At 40.2% G+C, this 24,069-nt stretch overlaps 1 protein-coding gene across 18 annotated transcripts in view; it reads left to right on the forward strand.

The window, feature by feature from the left end:
• PPIP5K1 (diphosphoinositol pentakisphosphate kinase 1) overlaps positions 1–24,069 on the forward strand; it is a 508,717-nt gene that overhangs the window by 213,349 nt on the left and 271,299 nt on the right. For 11 of the 18 annotated variants that reach the window (XR_011030280.1, XR_011030281.1, XM_068275298.1 and 8 more), the window contains 2 exons: positions 3,059–3,238; positions 23,716–23,853. Coding sequence is in view for 16 of the 18 variants with exons in the window: in XM_068275298.1 (XP_068131399.1) it covers positions 3,059–3,238; positions 23,716–23,853 (318 nt within the window). In the remaining 2 variants the exon portion in view is untranslated. The remainder of the gene's footprint in view (positions 1–3,058; positions 3,239–23,715; positions 23,854–24,069) is intronic. The other 7 variants (XM_068275305.1, XM_068275307.1, XM_068275308.1 and 4 more) reach the window with 1 other exon arrangement.

A 24,069-nucleotide genomic window follows, 5' to 3' on the forward strand; every position in this document is an offset into this window, starting at 1 on the left:
TATGTCCTCACATGGACAGCACAAGTAGCATAGAACAAAATACAGTAGACTCCCTTTATAGTAAACTCCAAAGCACTAAGAAAAGTAGTTTACTATATTAGAAGTTTATTATAACATAATTGGTCATCAATTGTATATTTATACAGATGCATTTGCTGGGACCTGATAACTGAGTTTACTATATCTAGAGGTTTACTATGTCCGTGTTTACTATAACAAGATTCTACTGTAGAGTAACATTTTCAATGATATTAACAAAATAAAATTGTTCTGGTCAGCTCTGGCCCAAGAAAGCTGCTTCCATTATTGTTTCATAGAGATGTCCCGAACGGTTCCAGGCAAACTTTGGTGGTTTGCGTTCTCCTACCAAAGGCGAACTTTCCCGGAAGTTCGATTTGCCCCATAATGCTCTATTGAGCAAAACCTTGACCCTCTACATCACAGTCTGCAGGCACATTGTTGCCAAACAGACTGCACTTACTGGTGGAGCCCCACCCCCCTTATACAAGGCAAGGTCCTTGAGCCATTTGACTCACTCGTCTGCCTATACTAATTAGTTAAGGGACAGCTGCTACACACTCTGCTAGGAAGATTTTAATTAACCTCTTGTGGGCTCCTCCTCCCTCCTCCCGGAGGGAGGAGGGTCTCATCTGCCAGGGAATTCCAGTATTTCAAAAACCAGCTTACATACCGTGGCTGGGATTTGAACCCAGGTCTCAGTGTATGGTAGGTAACTAACATATCCATTATACCACCAACACTACTAGCTGAAACTAGCCTAGCATGTACCATTTATGCTCGAACCAAGAGAAAAATTAGACAAGACAAATAACATTTATATCACGCTTTTCTCCTGGCGGACTCAAAGCGCCAGAGCTGCAGCCACTAGGGCACGCTCTATAGGCAGTAGCAGTGTTAGGAAGACTTGCCTAAGGTCTCCTACTGAATAGGTGCTGGCTTACTGAACAGACAGAGCTGAGATTTGAACTCTGGTCTCCTGTGTCAGAGGCAGAGCCCTTAATCATTACACCATCCAGCCACTGGTTAAGGATATGTAGCCAGACATGGCCTTGCCTTTTGGGTTCAACAGTTGTCAAGAGAAAAATTAGACAAGATAGCAGTGTTAAAAAGACTTGCCTAAGGTCTCCTACTGAATAGGTGCTGGCTTACTGAACAGACAGAGCTGATATTTGAACTCTGGTCTCCTGTGTCAGAGGCAGAGCTCTTAACCATTACACCATCCAGCCACTGCTTAAGAATTTGTAGGCAGGCATGGCCTTGCCTTTTGTATTCAACAGTTGTCCAAAGAGAACCCCAGATAGCCAGGTAGATTCATATCTCTCTCTCTCTCTCTCTAGTAGGGATGGTCACCACTTTCCTCGGAATTGCATTTTTGAGCATAAATGGATTGAGCATAAATGGTACATGCTAGGCTGGCTTCAGCATGTAGTGTTGGTGAGAGAGAGAGCGAGAGAGAGAGATGAAACTACCTGGCTATCTGGGGTTTTCTTTGGACAACTGTTGAACACAAAAGGCAAGGCCATGCCTGGCTACATATCCGTAAGCAGTGGCTGGATGGTGTAATGGTTAAGGGCTCTGCCTCTGACACAGGAGACCAGAGTTCAAATCTCAGCTCTGTCTGTTCAGTAAGCCAGCACCTATTCAGTAGGAGACCTTAGGCAAGTCTTCGTAACACTGCTACTGCCTATAGAGTGTGCCCTAGTGGCTGCAGCTCTCGCGCTTTGAGTCCGCCAGGAGAAAAGTGTGATATAAATGTTATTTGTCTTGTCTAATTTTTCTTTTGAATTGAGCATAAATGGTACATGCTAGGCTAGCTTCAGCTAGAAGTGTTGGTGGTATAATGGATATGTTAGTTACCTACCATATACTGAGACCTGGGTTCAATCCCCAGCCATGGTATGTAAGCTGGTTTTTGAAATACTGGAATTCCCTGGCAGATGAGACCCTCCAAGGGAGGAGGGAATAGGTAGAAGGGAGGAGGGTGGAGGGAGCTCCAGGTATTAGAACCCTTGAAACATGTTTTCTATCATTTTTCTAGACAGTAGAAATTTTTGTAAATTTTGAAGTTCGCATCCCCATTGAAGTCTATTGCGGTTCGCGAACTTTTACGCGAACCGAACATTCCTCGGAGGTTCGCGACATCTCTATTGTTTCATAGTGTTGATAGCTATTTAGAATAATATGGGCCTGGGGATTACCCTGGCCAAAAACCCACCTCAAGTCAGGCTAGTATGTAAAGTTTTCTCTGCCCAAGGAAGAAAAGACAGACCTAGTGGAAAGGCAGTGGAGGTGAGAAAGGCAGTTAGAGCATTTTTCCACAGCATTTGCAGGTCTTCTCCTGTATTATTTGTAAATCAGGTCCTTGAACGTAAAAAGGGTGGTGCATTGCTGGGCAGTAAGCCAGGTTAGAATGCGGCCATTAAGCCACACCACAATTGAAGGAGTATCAGGGGGGTTTGCTGTGTACAAAAAAGAAAGAGAATTTCTGTCAGCATTTTAAGCACTGGACATGTAGCCCTACTTATTCATATGAATGGGCCTGTAGATGTCACAAGCATGATCAGTGGAGGAGCTGTGTAGTACTGTATGCATCACATAGTATTGGTCTACATGTGAACCTAGACTGCAACAGTTTTATGTTTATGTAGTAGAAATTTAATAGACATGATCTATTACAATTCATCAGATCTTGTTTACTAATTAGTGTGCAAAAGTAAAAAACATAAGTCAGTGTGATGTCTATTTGATAGACTGAGTTTTTAGTTGATTTGTATTGCGTATGAGCTTTAATTAAATCCAGGATTGATAAACCCCATTACCAAGTAGTGGCAGACTAAAGTTCTTCCAAAGCCTCTGTAGCATTAGCTTTTAACATCTTCTTTCTAGCATGATTCATGAAGATCCTTCATCTGCTGTTTGACACATTTCCAGATACCTCATCACATGTTTATTTTGCTTTTTCTCCCTTTCTTTTCATCTTCCCATCCTCACGCTTTTCTTTTTCCTTGTCGCTTGTTGTGGGCCTGCTTTTCTCTAGAATGCCTGGAAGACCACGAGGTCGCCCAGCTGCTGCGCCACTTTTCCTCTGAATACCCTCAGTCTCGGAACATCTTTCTGGATGGGGCCATGGCCCACCACCTACACCAATGCTACTACCACCTCCGGCTCTTCAAGAACTGGCTGATTTCGGGCCAGGAGGATTTGGAGTGCCTCTACGGTACTGCACGCTTGGCGCTGTGCCCTCTGCTATGGTGGCAGAAACAGTTCTACTGTCTGCTTTATGGAATGCAAAGTGCGCTGAGAAATATTTTCAGACAAACCCACTACAAATGAGCCTTTAAATGTTTGTTTGGATATTAACTTGCCTCCATCACCCCTCAGTGGTTTGCTTTTTGTGCATTTTTGTGCTGCATTAAGTCATATTTGGCTGCTCAGATTCTAAGTTTGCACCTCAAAAGCTTTGCCTGTTTGCTGTGTTTGCAATGAAATAATATTAAAAATGTTTTATTTATACAGCAGTCCACAGTTCAGTTGAAGCTAAGTTAATTTATAAGTCATTTAAAGATAAATCAGCTGGAAATTATGATTTAAGAAAAACAAAGAATTTAAATATCTAAAGGAGATTGCAAGTTTATGGGCATTCAGTTAGGTTGATTCTCCTTCCTTGTTATCTCTGGGTAGCATTAAGCCAATGCTCTGTCTTCTTTTCCTCCCGTACGTGCCCAGTACGGTTCACACTATGGTCATTACATGCCAAAGTACAATCTTGTTGTTTCCCTATTGTTTAATGAATACCGTTGCTATTGTAAGGACAACAACAGTAGTGATAGCAAATTAGAGAGTAGCTAAGGGTTATTTATACACTTATGAGAGAGTCCCTACATTAATGATGTTTGCAGCTTGTGTCCTTATGGCAGTCATGGAAGCGCTCATTTGCACACTTTATCAAAAGCTAGTACATTTCTGGGGTGCGGGAAACAAATTGTATTGGTTACAGGGAACATATAAACGGACATATGTAGTTTTCAGGCAGGCAGGAACTTGCTAGTAGAAAAACAAAAGAAACAAGAGAAGACCGGATGCCCACTCTAGTGTATTATGTTTAATATTCGGAGCGTGGTATTTATGAGCTGTAGAAATATACTCGCAAAGCAAGGTTGCAGACAAGAGGCAACCACTCAGAGATAGCGTATGGAGAAGTACCGTCTCCACTCGGCCTTGTTGCTGTTAGGTGAAGGTCGCAGCTCCTTAAAAAGAACCACCCTGTGTGGTTTACACCCCGAAAACAGGGTAAAACTTGAATAGCAAAATATTAGGAGGCACCCAGAGCAATCAAAAGTGTCTTAGTATTGAAAACTCTTTCTTAAAATCGCAGGATAAAATAAGATATAAATAAATAAATAAACAGGTCCTACCTTAATGGGTAGGCCTTGGTAAAAATAAGTGACATTTATTGAGCACTAAATAGATAATGCGTTTCACGGCTTAAGCCGCTTCCTCAGGTCGTATACAGTGCCTTGGAACGCACTTTCTCCAGTGGAGAAAGTGCATTCTAAGGCACTGTATACGACCTGAGGAAGCAGCTTAAGCCATGAATCGCGTTGTCTTTTTAGTGCTCAATAAATGTCACTTATTTTTACCAAGGTCTACTCATTAACCATTTCAGCCCGCGGGAATTTTTCACCTTATGCATCGGAGCAATTTTCACCTCCCATTCATTCGCTAATAACTTTATCACTACTTATCACAATTTATTGATCTATATCATGTTTTTTCCGCCACTAATTAGGCTTTCTGTGGGTGGTACATTTTGCTAAAAGCCACTTTACCGTAAATGCATTTTAACAGGATTAATAAGAAAAAAATGGAAAAAAATTCATTATTTCTCAGTTTTCGGCCATTATAGCTTTAAAATAATCCATGCTACCATAATTAAAACCTATGTATTTTATTTGCCCGTATGTCTCGGTTATTATACCATTTAAATTTTGTCCCTATCACAATGTATGGCGCCAATATTTTATTTGGAAATAAAGGTGCATTGTTTCCGTTTTGCGCCCATCACTATTTACAAGCTTATATTTTAAAAAATGTTTGTAGTATACCCCTTTCAAAAGCATATTTAAAAAGTTCAGACCCTTAGGTAACTATTTATGTCTTTTTTTTTTTAATTGTAATTTTTTTTTCCCATTAAAAATTTTATTTGGGGAATATTTTGGTGTGGGACATAAACAATTAATTTTTAATGTTTTTATATGTGTAAATTGTAATGAAAATAATGTGTAGATGTAGTTCTACTATTTGGCCACCTTCATTTTTGGTTTCCCTCCTTGTACTTCTCGCTAAGCGGAAGTACAAGGGGGATGCGGAAATCTGTCCGGGCAGAAGAACTGAAGCCTCACAGGTGAGCGCTTTGGTTTTTCTGTGGGGGTAAGGGATCGGTGATCGGGAACCATGTTCCCTTTCACTGATCCCAGGGCTACCGGGGGAGACCACGAGGAGGCGGGGGCGAGCCCGCGATCGTGGGCGGGAGCGCGCCAAAGCGCGCCACCGCATCAGAGCAGCCGCCCGGACGTGAGCTCCATGTCCGGGCGGCAGAAATAGTTAAGGTAGGACCAGTTTATTTATTGATTTATTTATATCTTATTTTATCCTGCGATTTTAAGAAATACGTTTCAATACTAAGACACTTTTGATTGTTCTGGGTGCCTCCTAATATTTTGCTATTCAGGATCTTGCTAGGACTTTAAACCTTGGAGTTTAGTGTTAGAAAGGGCGCCATTGCTTATTACTTTTCTGCCTCATCATGTCACATTTTCTACTTTCTCATTGTATCAACGGAAAATACAGTGAGTTGCATAAACCACAAAATTTCCAAAAAGAATGTACTTGTAAATGCAACATTTAATTTCACTCTCACGCTCCCACCATGGTCCTGGGGATCTGTATTGTAGTAATAATGCTTCTGGTCATTTTATTTTTGTTTTTTATTCCAATGTTTGATTTAGATTTTTTTTGCTGATCAGAAATATAATGCATGCCAAAGGGCTTGACATTTGAGTACCTTTTTTGAATTAAGTGGCAAAACGTGGCCAATGTTTTAAATTTCACTTTTTAATTGCTTGAATTATTAAGAATTTTACTACAACATTCAAAGCCAGAAGTAGAGATGATAAGATATTCTCTGAGGATCCATGGAGTAGCACATCATTAGCTTATCAGGAGATCGACTGATCGATCACATAACACTGACCAGCCAAACAAATGTGCGCGTTCAATGCTTAAATCGATTATGTGCTTCTCAATTCCCCTTTCAAAGGAGTTCTCCTTGGAGAACCACTCACGAGTCAGAAGAAGACTTTTACATTTCAAATTAGTAGTTATGGATATTGTTATAATGTAACATTTTGAATTTGATTTGGATTGTATGTATTAAGATAACATTCGTTGCTGTGCTTAATGAATGTTGAAGCCTACTTTTTACTGAATTTGGAACAGCAAATTACAAAACTTTATATTTTGTAAGTAACGCCCATAATTGTCTGGGTGCAATTATGAGAGAAATGAAAGAAACTAGAACTCCTCATGCATTGCTCTTAAAGCGGACCCAAACCAAACATTTTTTTTAATTAAAAATATTTAGTTGCACCACTCTGACACATACAAAGATAAATAAACACTCCTTCAAACCTAGCATTTCAGTGCATGCTTTTCACCCTTCTCTTTTCATAACTAGGGTTATACTGGGGGCAGCCATTAGCAATTCCTCCATTGCCGGACACCACCTACTCCACCAGTTTGCCGGATTTTGTCCCAGCAATTTGAAAGGAAGGGAGGGGTTCCTCCAATAAATGTAAAATAAATGTAAAATATTTTATATTTGTCATCATGCAGCTGAAAAAAGGCTGCTATTTATTATTATAATTTAGAAAATAGATTTTATTTCTGAAATCTTGTATTTTTAATTTGGGTCCACTTTAAGTTTAATATGCCCATGCAGAAAGAATTACAATTGATGCATCAGTCATGTTGTAAATTGACACTGGACCATTAATTTAAAACAAGATTGTCACAGCAGGGTGATAAATTACAAATAACTTTTTTTTTATCTACTTATGATGATTTTTTTTTATTTTTTAAGGCTAAATTATGTGAAACACTTCAAATACACTTTCAGCAGATTAAACTAACATTTTTGCTCTTCTCCCAGCCTGTTACATATTATAGCCTTAGCATTTTTTGGCCTTTATTTTGTTTACATGTCTTCAGCCTGTTTCAGATTGAGAAAGTATGAAAGGTAAAGGATCAGCCTTATAGCCAGGTAAGCTGCATTTTTTTTAACCGAGTAGTAAAGATGCTAGGATCCATATTCCCTCTCTACAGGTTTCATTTGTTAAAACTGGAGAATTTTCTTTAACTAAATTGTGCAGGTTAACCTTCGTGCATTTTGCCTGCTTGCGTAAAGTTTCAGTTTAACCCATACATAATCTGTTAAATTAATTAAAATCTTTCTCTGACTGTGAGCATGAACATTTAGTAGGTACAATTGATTTGTCAGCAATAATGTTTTAAATGTTAACATAAAAAACGCAAGAGAATGTGTCATGGTTGCAGCCGAGTTGGTGTTTTCCTAGCTGCTTGGAAATGTATTATAGGAACTAACAATATTGCTTTGGAATTGGCTGTAGGAAAATGTTCTCCCTCTCTGTTTAAATGGGGGGGGGGGGGGGGGGGGCTAAATTGCAACAGATAAACAGTGAAATAGAACAAGAAGGCTCTACCACTACAAGAGTGTGTGTAATGATTGTAGCTTGTAGCATCACAAGGGTTGAGTTCTGTCATTTATTATGTTCACTAACCATATTACAGAAAAAGAAGGTGAAGGTTCTACCACTTAACTAAGGGATATTAGCCTAATTAGTCATAAATAACCTACCAGAAGTGAAGTTAGGATAAAGGAATAAGGGGGGAGATAGAAGTGGCCATAAAAGTGTAAGATTTAAGAAAAGCAACTGCTAAAATGCATCATACAACTCTTCTCCGATATCGAGGAATTTTTCAGGAGACCCAGACTGAAAAGCTTTTCCTAGCTACACACTCCTGTACCAGAAACAAATCAGCAGTTTCACTCCAGCACCAGGATAATTCTCTAAACAACCACAGTAATAGATTCACCCTGCAAGTTACAGTATATCATCATCCATCTAACAAAAGAAAATGCTGCACAATGTTTCACTATTAAAACTAGCAGAAATATATATGTTATACAACAATCCTGTGATCACTATTAAGCCAGCAGGCAGTATATTGTGGTTGTTATGGACACTATTAAATCTGTGCAAGAAAAAGGCAAGTCACAGACAACACCTTGATGAAACTGGTTTATGATCCTACCCTGGACCAGCTTAGCAGACAGTGGATACCGGCAAAGCAATGCATTGAATTTGGGCACAGCCAGTGAGTCCAGAAATTGGCAACCTTTACCCTTCCCAACAGGTACAAACTCTCATGATAATATCTGGACTTTAAATAAAATACCTTTAGAAACGCTGCTAGCTTCCTTCGGGATACAGCAGACTTAAATAAGCAGAATATTCACCAACAACCGCCTAATACACTGCTAGTTACCATGAATGTAGAAATGTGATACAACAAAAACCCACACAGGTAAGATTGATGCCTTTCATGGAATTCTGTCAGTCTCAGTCACAGAATTCTGTCAGTCTCGCTGAACTAAAATACAGCTTGTCCACTTAGTACTTTTCTTTAAATAAAGGCATCAACCTCCATGTCATAGTTATTGCAGTGGGGGGGAAAGTGGCAATTCAGCATCAGAGCCTATTTGAAGGAGGACAAATTTCTCGGCACTCAAAATAAACTACATGCGTATTATTGAGATTTTCTAGAAATTCAGTTAGGCTAATTTGATTTTTGGTTAGCAAGTTCTTCCGTTTTCACGTTGAACAGAAGAATAGGATCATAATATTGTTTTTACTGGCATCAGTGTACCTAGCTGCATGTACGGATAGCATGGTGCTGGAACGATCCTATCTGTAACCTCAACTTGTATGTTGCACAGTTGCACATGTGCATGCTGAATTTTTTTTTCTCCTTTATAAATGAAAACTTGCCTTGTAAGATGTGCTGATGTGGATGATTGTAAATTACAGTTATAATTTGGTGTTTTCGTAAGTAACTTGTTATGATAGTAAATATATAAATGGAATGTCATTGGTTTGATTTCATTGATTTGAGAACTGTTGAGACTGTGAATTGAATTGAGTGTAGGTGGTGATTCACATGTATGGGACACGTTGATTTGTGTGGTTGATATACACAATGGTACTTGATTTTTTTTAACCCTTTTGAATTTTTAATATGTCTGCGTTATGTCCTAAAATAAAATAATTATTTTATTTTCAACGGGGAAGCTGAAGGTGACAAATTCGCCAAGCCGGCTGCCCCCCTGCATCGGCCGGGTGCTTAGTAGCACTCAGCACAGACATTTGAAGATGGTCCCCATTGTCTGAGCACAGCGGTTGCCATCCTCAGACATTGTTACTCCACCTCATGTCAAACAATGAGACACATGGTGTTATATATTCTGCCGTTCAGCTGCATTTAACTGCAGCCAGAAGACGCTTTTGGCCAAGAGTTTGAACTGCCGGACAAGTGTGCAGTTCAACCTCCAATGGAGGGCCTAAGTTAGATGAGTGAAAAATATGGGCTAACATTTTGCGTACGTATTGCTGAGCCGCCGGTGAGTTGGGCACCAGAAGAGCTGAATGACGGCTCTCTTTGCTGCCGCTTTGCTGCTATGGGTGTCTGGTTTCGTCAATGAGCACCATGAGCCAAGACCAACTTTTTCGAAAATTTCTCCTAGCTAATGTGGAGGGCTGATTAACAATTTCTGAAAGCATTTAGTTGCTGTTTTTGTAGCCCAACTGATACTAAAAGCAAATGTGCACATACTTTTGCTACTCCCAAATAGGGAACTTTGAATCACTGTGATCAGTAAATATGTAAAAAAACATAATGTGAAACAATTTGTCTGAGATATTGTTATATAGTTTTAGGACTTCTGTGAGAGTAGATAAATGCTTTAGGTCGTATTTGTGCAGAAACATTGCTTAGTCCAGTGGACAGGACAATTACTTTTTTTTGTCAAATTCCTTTGTATTATTCTATTCTGTGTTTGCACAGATGCAGCAGATGTTAAAACACAGTCCTGCTTCCAAAAATATTTGGTGGCTAAGTTGTGCTTATTCTATTTTCCGGTAATAGGATTTGTATTATTCCTTACCAGATCAGATTTCAGTAAAATCAAACTCTGCTCCATGCCGGGCTAAAGAACTATGCCAATTTAAGCTTTTACTGTACAAGACATGCTTTGCTCTGTCCCATCCTCCTTCTAAACCTACCTGGTTGAGAAAGTGGAACTACAATAAAAATGTCCTCATTCCAATAGGTTAGCCACTCTATTGTAACACTCCATGCACCCACTAGATGAAACTCCAATAGTGATCGCCTCTTCCAAGAATCCAGCATGTATACTGCAGGCCTGACCCCTCTCAACACATTGGTTAGCGAGCCATCCTGGTGGATCACTTTGGCCAAGTGACAGTCGAGAGCATTGTTCTTCCCACTTACCCTGCTCAGCGCGGTACATCACTCCTGTTTCTCTTCACCCCCTGCATAGAGCAGAACCCATTGCTTGGCAACTTTCACATTAGCTGAATGTGACCATTACTTTGGATCACAGGAAGGTTGGATAACTATACCAACTAACAATATGGAGTTAGTTTTTAATGTTGCTTTTTGTTTAAAGAGACACTGAAGCGAAAAAATATATATGATATAATGAATTGGTTGTGTACTATGAATAATTACTAGAAGATTAGCAGCAAAGAAAATATTCTCATATTTTTATTTTCAGGTATATAGTGTTTTTTTCTAACATTGCATCACTCTATAATATGTCCAGATTACACAACACTCAGCATTCAAAATGAGTCTTTCAGAGCAGTCTGTGAAGTAATAAACTCTCCTCTGCTAGAGGAAAAGTAAACAGTTCAATTACAGTTGAGATAATAAAAGTCAGATAACAGCCCTCTCCACGACCAAGTTGGTCGGAGAGCTTAATAGCTTTTTTGCATAGAGATAACAACTGGAGTTTCTCAACTCTTCCTGCACTGGAAACAATTAGACTGATGTATCTGATCTTAATGTTTTTTTTTTTTAGCTGTACTACACATACAAATCCTAATATCATCATTTTTTTTTCGCTTCAGTGTCTCTTTAAGCAGCCTGTATCTCTAGAGCTATTTTTACATGCAGTCTCACCTGGATGTAGCCATTGATTATACAGTTTTTATCAAGTGTTAATTTCTCATTGCCAAAGGGTGCAACAATTTTGCCTTTAGGCTGTTTTCTACTGTATGGCCTTTGCAATGTTTTGTGTATCATTTTAATCGACAGAACACGACCACACTGGCAACATAATTTGAATCGCATTAGCTTGTTTTCATTAGTGCTCAAACAGCCTGCTGCTTTTTTTGAGTGTGCTCATGTTACAAATGCAAAGCAAACATGGTGCAAGTGTGCTTGGAATTTCCCTGTTTACATTTTGTTCCTTACACAAACGCAAATACAGTTGCAATGTGAAAATGACTGATCACTGAAAAAATCCCTTGATACGGTAAAAGGGAGGGGGGACACCAAGAGCCCAATAGTGTGATATTGTATAGATGATAATTAATAATGAGTAATATAACAATTTAATACTCACAAACCAGGGTTACCATTAGGAAACCACTGTGAAGGCAGGTGGGGAGATTAACCTGACCCCACTCAGGATTAAAAGTCGCTCTCTGTAGATGGGAAGAAGATGGGTACAACCCTCCACCAAGGGTGGACTTAGCAATATGTAGAAGCTTTCCAGAGGCGCCAATAGAATAAAAGTCACTTCAACGAGCTTAAAACCGATGGGGCAGTGGTGGGCCTATCCCATCCATGCAGACAAAGCAAACAAAGGAAGGACTGTGGCATCAACAGTCAAACAACAATTTATTTATACTCCACAGTAAAAATAGGCAACGTGTTTCACGGGCTCAATCCCGCTTCATCAGGCCAATCAAAAAGGAGCATACAGCTTAACAGCATCAAAACCACACTGAGCACCTCTGTTGCCTATTTTTACTGTGGAGTATAAATAAATTGTTGTTTGACTGTTGATGCCACAGTCCTTCCTTTGTTTGCTTTGTCTGCATGGATGGGATAGGCCCACCACTGCCCCATCGGTTTTAAGCTCGTTTAAGTGACTTTTATTCTATTGGCGCCTCTGGAAAGCTTCTACATCTTGATACGGTAAATCACTTAATGCAGATTTGCAGGAAAAAAAAAATCAGACAGCATTACAGTGCATTTGAAATTTGTGGTGGAAAACCACCCTTAATCTGATGTTTGAGTTTAAGAGCAAAGTGAATTCGCATTTGTCAAGACACGGTGCTGTAATTTTCTTCACGTGAATAATACATTCTGAGATCATTTTTTTATTTTAAATATGTTTTCTTATAATGGGATTACTTTAGTGGCATTTAAGTTTGTCTGTTTTATATTGTCCCAAGCTATGGGTAATGCAGAGTAGCACATTACTACACATATAAGACATTTCCTGTAATATGTGTCTGTAGTGCACAATAAACACTTTGCTGATTTGCTTCACTGGGGAGTATAATTAATCTTGGATTTGTGAAATGCTACTGCTATTCAATGGCAGAATTTGCAACCTTCAACTAGGTCAGATCTCACCACAACAACGGTTGCTAAAAGGCCAGGGGTTAGCAGGATTGGGATTGCAGTTGTGTGTTTACACCCACAGTGATAGATTTTAAAATAAAGGAAGGCTGTCAGGTTTATTTCAAATAATCAATAGGGCACCATAACTTTCTGTGGTGCTGTACAGATGTCAGAACATTAGTAGACAACATAAGTGTGATAGATATACAGTTCCACTTTAATAGAAAATAATCCCTCCTTTCAAATCCATGTATTGCAAGGGTTTTTTACAAGCATTATTTCAGATTTCTCACCTTGATTTATGAGCAGCCTTACTGGCAGAACAGTGAATAGTGTAGTATTAGTTTGCATCCTGCTCTGTGCAATTGAATACTCTTGCAGAAATAGGGGAGATACTTGGCAGGCCGTACTTTAAATTGAGAACAAAAATGTACTGCTTTCACAGTTAGAAAAAAACCTAGGTATGCCTAGTGTTAATATTAGACTCTATATCATTAAAATGTAATTCATTTGTCCATCTGCCTTCTTAAACCTACTGTATATTAGTCCTCTCCCTTAGCTGCAGTAATTTGGTCTTAATATTCATTATGTAACTATTTTAGTTTCTAAGAAGATACAAAGTTGTGCTCATAAGTTTTCATATATTGGCAGATATTAAAAAATGTACCATTGTACCATTATTTAAACTTTTAGTCAGCAATTTAACTAGAGGCTTGCTGGAGGCCGTTTAATTTAAAAAAAATTGATTTGATTTATGTGCAATATTTCCTTGTGCACATTTTGACGTATAGTGTGAAATCATATACTGCTGCGCTTATAATGGAAGTCAATGGGCTATTCCTGATTCTCATTTTTTTTCTCTACACTGGAAATGCTGCAAAAAAAGGATTTCTAATTCTTTTGTAATTTGGTGCATTTAGAAAATCGCAAAAAAAAATGAAAGATCGCACATTGAAAACAAACAAAAAATGTGATTGCAATGTGCCGCAAAAACTAAAGATTGTACATGATATCATACAGTGAAGTGTGTTGCTCTAATAGTTTTTAGGCTCAAGCTACAGTAATAGGATTGTAGCATTAAAAAAAGCTAAGTAGTAGATAATATAGTTTTCCCCCACTAGATGGCATTATTAGAAGACAGGATAGATAGCAGAGGACCTGTGCTATGTATTCCTATTCAGCCCAAAGTCATGTGGACAGAAAGTAGTGTGGTTGTGATCATATATTCATCAATGGCACTGCAGCACTGTTATCTGTGAAAATAACATGTGCATGGCACCCAAATGGTTAAGGAAAATATGAGTACTCAAGCAAAACACTTCTCTTTTATTTTTAGAGCGTTTCAAATTAAACTATGAGACATTTCAATATAACACAATCATTTAAGAAAACATGACAATTAAGTAAATATTGAGATGGTCCCTGTTCAAAAGTTTGCATACCTTTTAATTATTCATACTGTATTTATTTTCAGTGATAATACTGTAAAAGTAAAGTTGGAAGTGACTAAAGGCCCATACACACGCCCGGTGGATCGCTCAAACTCAGTCTTATCACGCGAACGACAGTCTGTACACACGCCCGATTTAGCGGGCGGACGACTGAACGACGGGACGTTCAAACGACCCGTCATTCCAAAAAATCAGACGTGTGTATGGGCCTTAGGGATATACACAAAAGAAAAACAACCTCAATGGGCATGCTGGAATAGCGCAATAGTTACAACTTAACTTTTAACAACCACTTATAAAAGCAATACTTAATATAACTGAATGACAAACTAATGTGTTAAAATAATCTTAAAGGAAGGAGTGCAGTTAGATAATACTATATGTTAAACCACATACAAAGTCATTCAATAGTGATTTTGGCCTTATGTGTAGTGGCCCACACCCAAGCACCTGGTGGTGATAACAGAAAGCTTATGTTTTACAGCCTGGGTGTTGTTTGTTTAGTCCTGTAAGTAATTATCTGGATGGTGCTGCCTGCATGTCACAGTTGTGGTGTGTCAGCAATGCAGATCTCCCCAAATTAAACTCTGCACCACTTTACCCAACACAGAGACATTGGGATAGCCACTGTTAAGCTTGGAGGTGTATTCTCCACAGTCAGCATGCAACACATAAGCTGACGTGAAGGAGGTACACACACTAGCACAAGGAATCAGGATATCCCCAGTTTAGTGGAGGAGAGGACTGACTCCAATAGGAGATTGTGGTGCACAGAGCCGGTGCAGATCCGAACAGCCACAAACAACACTTTCCTAATAACGTCTCAGCGCAAAGTAGCGCTGAGCGCATAAACCAGGACTGAGGAGATCAGGACAGGTAAGCAGAATGAACGCTTGCTTAACTAGCCACTACTTAGTGACAGCAAGCGTCCACAATAAAACAGACTGGAATGAGGCAGCCAATGCGTTAGCAGCAATGGCGTGCCTCACCAAGACAGGACAGGATAGTCAGGAAATAGCAGGATCAAGATAGATGAACGTAACACAGATAAATATACAATAAGTATGATTTCCTAGCGTATTACAATTACAGCTATCAATGAAACTATTTGTAACGTCTGACTAACATATGTATATATCGGCAATGAACCGATATATGACATAAGCAGGAACTCTGACTAAGACTGGAGTAATACAGGGAACAGGACTCAGAAGGATTCGCTATCTCTTCGCAGAGATGAACGCAATCCACAAACAGGACCAGGAACAGGATAACTAGCTCAGCGTGCTGGAACGCTGACTAACGGAACACAGGATATAAACAGTTCGTGTACGTATATATCAGCGACACTGATGTATCAACGTAACACGAATACAAGGAAAATAATAAACGTGCAAGTATGCGTATATATTGGCGATGAACCAATATATGACACAAGACAAGCAAGTAACAACTTCTAGAACAAGAGCAGAACTAGGAGGACTCGCTGACCCCTTCGCAGGAGTCAGCGCAGTCCACACGGACCAGGAACGAGGTGGGGCACGAGCAGAGTAACAGATAGAATCTGAGACTATGGTAGCCCATGAGGCATTGCAGGAAGCAGTTCTTTATACTGAGGTCATCCAATGGGAGCAGACCTGCAGATTCCCACACAAGTGAATGGTAATTAATCACAGGCTGATAGCAGGAACAGGCAGACAATGATATGCAGCCTGCAGGAAAGGGATTGCCCCTCCATTGCAGCAGACAATGTTTGTTTACACAAAAGCATATTAAACTGTCATTAACTTCAGAGCGACTGCAGATGGAATCAGCAACTAGTTTAAGTGCAAACCAAACTATGCAAGCAAATGCATGTAATGACATTAGAACTGCTTGGTTTGCAATACCACTGCAGTCAGCAGTAAACGCTGCAGAAGCGATCATAACAGTACCCCCTCCCTTAAACGCGGCCTCTGGACGCCTATAAAAACTGACATATTTCTCCTGAACCACCCAAACCAAAAAATCAGAAGTGGGAAATCCAGCAAACTGATCTGACTGAAAATTCATGAAGGTCGGATCAGCCCGACAAAACCAAATTCCCGAATCAGTCTCACCAAAACTAGACCAATTGGAACCAGAACCTACCGAACCATGCCCGTCAGCACTACAAGCCTCAGTGTGACACCCATCAGAACCACGACTTCCAGAAAACAACCCCAAGAAACTCTCTGAGCGATACCCACCGCCTTCCAAGGACTGTCCAAATACGCCAAAGCCTTTGCAATGCCCACCAGAACTGTCCTTACCAACACAAAACCCACTGTTGAACCAGTCCAAGGTACCAGGACAAGTTTCCTCAGAGATCTCCCAGAACACTTGGAAGCTCCAAAGAGATCCCCACAGGTCAGAACGCCCCTTAGGCTCACATGGAGAACTATCAAGAACCCCTATGGAACCCAGGGCAACTCCAGAGTCAGGGTCACAAGGACAAACATCAAGATCAGGGCTTTTAGGGACCAGAACCATCTCCGGGCATGCAGGCCAACCGGCAACATCAGAACATGTCTCCACTAGGGAAGCACGTGAGCACGCTAACACAGACACATCTGGGCACTCTGGCATACGAAGCACATCTGGGCACACCGGCACAAGAGAAACCTCTGGGCATGTCAAGGAACTGCGAACCTCAAAGTCAGTCAAGACAGGACCGAAACCAGAACTGGGCAAAAAAAATTCATCATGACTAGACTTCACAGTTACTGGATTCTCACTAAAAACTGCAGGATCAGACTTAGATGTCGCTGATTCCAGCAGGGTTATTAACAAATCATGTTCAGGGGCATTTACAAGACAGGGCAAATCTTCTGATGTATGCACTGAACTAGACAGGGTTCCCATAGCTTCTTCTGGACTAGACAGAGACTCATCAAATACACTGGATTGGAGCTCATGAAGGGCTGCAAAACAAGTCAATATTGCAGCAATCCCCACTGAACTAGGCAAAACTGAGAAACTCACTGGACAGGAAGGGGACTCTGGAACTACTGCCACACCGGGCAGAAAACCAGAATTTTCCAGGATACAGGGCTGGGTTTCAGAAACACTCATTAACCCGGACTGAAATTCTGAGATTTCTACTATTTTTTCCAGCGAGTCAGAATTATCCATGTTACAGGGCAAGACTTCAGAAACATTCAGAGGACAGGGCTGGAGTTCCTCGGCTGTTACAACACTGGAGAGGGACTCAACAATATTGGTTAAATCAGACTGTGTACAGGGCAAGGTATCTAACACACTTGCTGACGAGGACAATATTTCAATGGCTTCTGCTTTGCTGGGCAGAAATTCATCAAGTTTTATTAGAGCAGACTGTAATTCCAAAACAGCTGCTAGACAAGTGAATATTACTGCAACACCAACTGAGGTAAGCAGTGCCTCAGACTCCTCTGCTAGAGGGTTTGAAGTATCCAAAGTACTGGGTGAAGCATAAGACTCTGCGACCACAGCTTCACTGGACAGGATCACTGAACAGTCCATATTGCAGGGCAAAACCATGGAAGCACCTGCTGGACAGCATAATGATTCTGTGACCTGAGTTTCATTGGAGAGATCTACTGCACAATTCATGGTACAGGGCAAATTTACTGGAACATTTTCTGAACAAGGTAATAATTCTACGATTTCAGGTTCACATAGCAGATGCTCTGAGCTATTCACGAAACTAGAGCGAGGTGTAGAGACAGGAAGATCAAGACACAAAGTTTGTGCATCTGAAGCACTATTCAATTGTAAAATTGGAAAATTCAGATGCTGGGGTTCTGAGGTTTCTAGACAGGATTGCTGGGACTCAGAAACTAATGTAGTGCATCTATTGGCATCTGCTGGATCAGACAGGAGTTGAACTTTATTAACACAGGTAAATTCTACAGAAGTGTTTGCAGAGGCATGCAAAGATTTTCTAATGTCTGTTTCACTGAACAAAGACTCATGAGTACTGGCTAGGCTGGACTCAGAAGTCAGCAGGACCTCTGGATTCTCTGCTGAGAAATTTGTGCAGGGCAAAGTTAAGAAGGTATCAGTGGCTTCTGTTTTACTGGGAAGTAACACTGAGTTATCCATGGTACAGGGTGGAGTTACAGGAACATTCACAAGACATGGCAGGGACTCAGTAACTGGAGAAGTGGGACAGTCTCCAATTGACAGTGTGTCTTCCCTGGTATCAACTGATTGAATCGCATAAAAATCGTCCAAAATCATCTTCCACACATCGATCAATGGAGCCACAAAGTCATACCCACACACACCAGTTTTTATTAGGTTATAGGCAGACTTAATGCATGCATTCAATACTAATTCACTTTTTGCACTGTAAAACTGACAAAATGAACTTGCATCTTTCTTCCATTCATAGACCAGGGCTTCCATCTCTCCTTTCTCAAATGGAGGATCCCATGCATATTTAACAGCTGAGCATTCCGGCTGATCAGAGTTTGCAAATGTGTTAGTGGCAGAAACATACATTGGGTTATTTAGCAGGTGATTGGCCGATTTCTTATTCCTAAGGATCTCCAATACCTGTAGCAAGTGTTGAACTGTAGTGTATGCAAATTTCCCTTGCTGCACGAATAAATTGATCTGTTCAATACTCTGTAATATATCTTCATAATCATATTCAGATAATTCATTTAAACAAGAACTTTTATTTTCCCTGGCTAGCAATGAAAGTTCATTAGTAGTTTCATAGGTCCATTTGACTCCCCTGAATGGTGACTGAATTTCATTATCTGCTACTGGCGGAGTCTCATTACAGATCTGATGCGCAGTCGCCAAGGGCAACGACTCCGCTGATTGTAACGCTTTTCTTTTGGAGCGTTTACGTTTGGCTTTAGACCCTGCTGCCTTAGCAGAAGAAAAGTTATCAGAACAATTATCTGCTTGCTGATTATTTTTGTAGGCAGTGGAAGGAGCAGCTGATTGACAAGCTGCCAGGAGCTTATCAAAAGGGCTAGGCAAATCGGTTTTGCGCAGCCAGTTATGGATCACAAACGCTAGAAATTCCAGTGGTCTCTCTTTTAAATTGGTATGATCCAAGACATCGTAGGCCCACTGAAACAATCTTCCCTTAAATAAAACATAAACTAGCTGGGGGGCCCACGTTGAAACAGGAGTAGCCTGGAGCTCGGGATTGGCCAGGAACCTGGTACATTCAGAAAAAAACTCATTTTCTGTTTCAGAATTGAGTTTCTCAAATTTCTTAAAGGAACAGGAACCATAACAAACAGTGTCATTTTTGCAGGGAACACCCCCCACAATGGGGATTGGTAATGGGGCTACCATAATGTTAAGCTTGGAGGTGTATTCTCCACAGTCAGCATGCAACACATAAGCTGACGTGAAGGAGGTACATACACTAGCACAAGGAATCAGGATATCCCCAGTTTAGTGGAGGAGAGGACTGACTCCAATAGGAGATTGTGGTGCACAGAGCCGGTGCAGATCCGAACAGCCACAAACAACACTTTCGTAATAACGTCTCAGCGCAAAGTAGCGCTGAGCGCATAAACCAGGACTGAGGAGATCAGGACAGGTAAGCAGAATGAACGCTTGCTTAACTAGCCACTACTTACAGACAGCAAGCGTCCACAATAAAACAGACTGGAATGAGGCAGCCAATGCGTTAGCAGCAATGGCGTGCCTCACCAAGACAGGACAGGATAGTCAGGAAATAGCAGGATCAAGATAGATGAACGTAACACAGATAAATATACAATAAGTATGATTTCCTAGCGTATTACAATTACAGCTATCAATGAAACTATTTGTAACGTCTGACTAACATATGTATATATCGGCAATGAACCGATATATGACATAAGCAGGAACTCTGACTAAGACTGGAGTAATACAGGGAACAGGACTCAGAAGGATTCGCTATCTCTTCGCAGAGATGAACGCAATCCACAAACAGGACCAGGAACAGGATAACTAGCTCAGCGTGCTGGAACGCTGACTAACGGAACACAGGATATAAACAGTTCGTGTACGTATATATCAGCGACACTGATGTATCAACGTAACACGAATACAAGGAAAATAATAAACGTGCAAGTATGCGTATATATTGGCGATGAACCAATATATGACACAAGACAAGCAAGTAACAACTTCTAGAACAAGAGCAGAACTAGGAGGACTCGCTGACCCCTTCGCAGGAGTCAGCGCAGTCCACACGGACCAGGAACGAGGTGGGGCACGAGCAGAGTAACAGATAGAATCTGAGACTATGGTAGCCCATGAGGCATTGCAGGAAGCAGTTCTTTATACTGAGGTCATCCAATGGGAGCAGACCTGCAGATTCCCACACAAGTGAATGGTAATTAATCACAGGCTGATAGCAGGAACAGGCAGACAATGATATGCAGCCTGCAGGAAAGGGATTGCCCCTCCATTGCAGCAGACAATGTTTGTTTACACAAAAGCATATTAAACTGTCATTAACTTCAGAGCGACTGCAGATGGAATCAGCAACTAGTTTAAGTGCAAACCAAACTATGCAAGCAAATGCATGTAATGACATTAGAACTGCTTGGTTTGCAATACCACTGCAGTCAGCAGTAAACGCTGCAGAAGCGATCATAACAGCCACTAAATATGGTTAAAACTTATGGACACAGAGAGCACATGGAAGATATACCAAAAATTACGCAAATTATGCAAATAGTGCATACACAATTGCATACACATTAGGCTAATTGCCTAATACATGTCATACAAGCAATAAGCATTGTGTATTTAATCTGAGTTCTCTGCACAACATGCTTTAGGTACTTTGAGTAGCACCTGGTAAACCTTACGTGTGCTTTGTGCGTATACCCCATTGCTTTTACTCTGTAATAACAGTATTGCTGTTACTCTGTAATACTAAGCAAGTTTGTTATATCTTGGTGCAACATAAAGTACAAATAATCACTGCGCACTGGTATAACGCTAAAGTCTAGGAGTCCCAACGGGATCTAGAAAAAATCTTGAATTTTAATCTAGAGGGACTTTTCCAACACTGCTCCTTTTCAAGGATTTGGTGGAGACAAACTGTAAAGAAACAAATTGAGTGCTATATGGGGAAGTACATAAGCTTCCACAATAAAAGTGAAAGGATCACATGCAGTTTAAAAGCCAGTTTGTCAGGGTCTCTTTTCTCTCCTTGAGTATAGCCATGGTCTGTGGCTATAAATGCCCCAAATGCTTATGGGTGGGAGGCGGGTCCCAGCAAGTCAGCACCAGCACATGTCAGCACTTAGTTTTCTATGTGTTGATGTGTGCTGGTCCACTGATGTGTCAAAATGCATAGTCAATTCAGCACATGGAGCCACAGCACATAGAGCCAGCATCCCGTGGGACCCAGCCTCCCACTCGGAAGTGTTCAGGATGTTCGTAGCTGCAAGCCACGACTAGACATGAGGAGAGAGGGGACCCTGCCAGACCAGCTTTTTAAACTACATGCAATCCTTTCACTCCTACACTATAAGTGGGATTGTATTGTGGAAGCTTATGTTTTAAAGAGGATACTTCACTATAGAGCTCCCCATTTGTGTCTTTACAGTTTCCTCTGTTCTTTGCACTTCTTTCCTTTGTATTCCTTACTCCTATTGAGAGGCTATTTGTTTTATTAAAAAAAAAACACTCCTCCCTAATTTTTTGTAATGCACATATCTTCATTTATGAAAAGTATATGAATTTAAAAGATTGTTTGGAGGGTTAACCCTGTGGTAATCATTGAAGAGCACTTTAACAGTATCCATTTGCCATGCTACAGTGACTGTAATTTTGCAACCTTATCAATAAGGGAGATAAGTTGGTTCCTGGGACCCCATTAAGTAACCCTGTAGTTTACATGTGCATGTCCTTGCAGTGCAGTTAAATAGACCTAATTGTATTTGCTTTATAGTGTATTCAGGGATGCCAGTGCACATTGTTAAAGTGATTGTTATTAGGGCCTGAGCCCACTGATGCAGTTGTATCCGCTTCTGTCCACTTTTCAGCATCTCTAACATTGATATGTAACTTTAAAGCGGACACAACTGCATCAGTGGCTACAGAATGAGTCGTCACTAATTTAGGTCTGAGACTCTCCCCCCCACTCTAATACTTATGCAGTGTTCAGAGGGGAGATAGACTGGTGTCCTTATTACTTAGAATATGTGAGCATATGATGACAATTTATCATTATGATGTCATTTTTGTATGGTTTGTGGTCCCATACTGGTGTCGAAATAGAAGAAATTGTATCCGCACGCAAGACAATTTCATTTTTATAATATTTTCCATATATGTTGTTTAAAATAAATCTATCATGAGAGTTCTTTGTAAGCGGCCATTGTAGACCTCCTGCTAAAAATGCAAATTTTTACATACATGGGCTACCTCCAACATCTGAAATTGTACTAAAAAAATTTTGTTCAGCTACAAAGGTTTAAAAATTACGATAGCGAAATAAAACAAGTGACTTGCATTGTAAATTGTAATATACAAGGAATTTTAATCTAAGATGTATTGCAATTAATCCCATAAATGTACAATTTTTTCTCTTTATTCCATTCTTTCTTTAAGGACTTTGGGGATGTTATGTCAATCATCTGGTTTATGTGCTCTAAGTAATTACCTGACATAAGTATACAGATTAGATCTTTTGTCATGTCATATTTGCCTACTTGCTTCAGGTGAGGGGCTCATGAAGTAGGATAAAATTTGAATCCAGGAGGTTACAGGCATCTTGAGGAGGTTCATGATGGCCACACAGAGATATCTCTCATGATTGTTGTGTTTTTAGGTAGGGTAAACGTTTGAATATGGCCTATTTTGCCTGTGGCAGTGCAGTGAATGTTTAGCTTCCAGAATATTATTCTGTAGATATTCTGTGAAAGTGGGGTGACACAAAAATAGGAGTTTTTAACAGTCATATTTTAACCCTGATTTTTTTTTCTAGAGTAGTAAGAATATGAATGTGTGCATGGGACTGATATGGAAAATGCATCTCTTTTTATATTCATATATTTGTTTATATTTAATAAAAATGTCCTTAACCACTTGTGAACCAGACTGCTCTGGCTGCTTTAAGACAAGATCCGTCTGTGCCCTTTTAAGCAGTGTAATTGCTGTGACTGGCTAATAGCAATCATGGGTTTTGCCTGATATACAGAAGCTCTGCTGTCAGCATGACAGCAGAGTGAGTGGGTGCAGCGATGCGGACAGCAGCGAGAATGGCAAGAGCGAGCGGACCGCGTGGCGGAGGTGAGTGAAATCTACGTTCTGGCAGGAATTACAGTACACAACAGGGCATAGATTTCAATCACCGCCATCCGGATGAGGATAAATATATATTTTATTAGATGTGCTGTATAAATGTATGACATCTTTCCATTATGGCGTATTAATATTTTTAGTGTTGTCTTATTTTTGACAGGGTTTGAGGGTTGCTCTATGGTTCCCACTATCTATCCACTGGAGACTCTTCACAATTCCTTGTCTCTCCGACAAGTCAATGAGTTCTTGACTTCTGTTTGTAAAGAGTTTGCTGAAACGCATTCACGGGGATCTTCAGGTACATTGAATAATGTGCAGCTTCATTTTATTAGTGCCATTATGGCCGTTATGTTACAAGTGTCTGTGGGAGGAATTTTGAAATTACTTTTTGCACTAAGTATTATGCTTTTCTAGTATGTTAGATTATTTATAATTTGTATATTTGTGGCCTGAATGTGAATATCCTCAAAAAGATTTGTCATCTTTATTACTCTTGATCTTGAAGTAAAACTTC

This window comes from Hyperolius riggenbachi, chromosome 3 (assembly GCF_040937935.1).
Source record: "Hyperolius riggenbachi isolate aHypRig1 chromosome 3, aHypRig1.pri, whole genome shotgun sequence".
NCBI lineage: Eukaryota > Metazoa > Chordata > Amphibia > Anura > Hyperoliidae > Hyperolius > Hyperolius riggenbachi.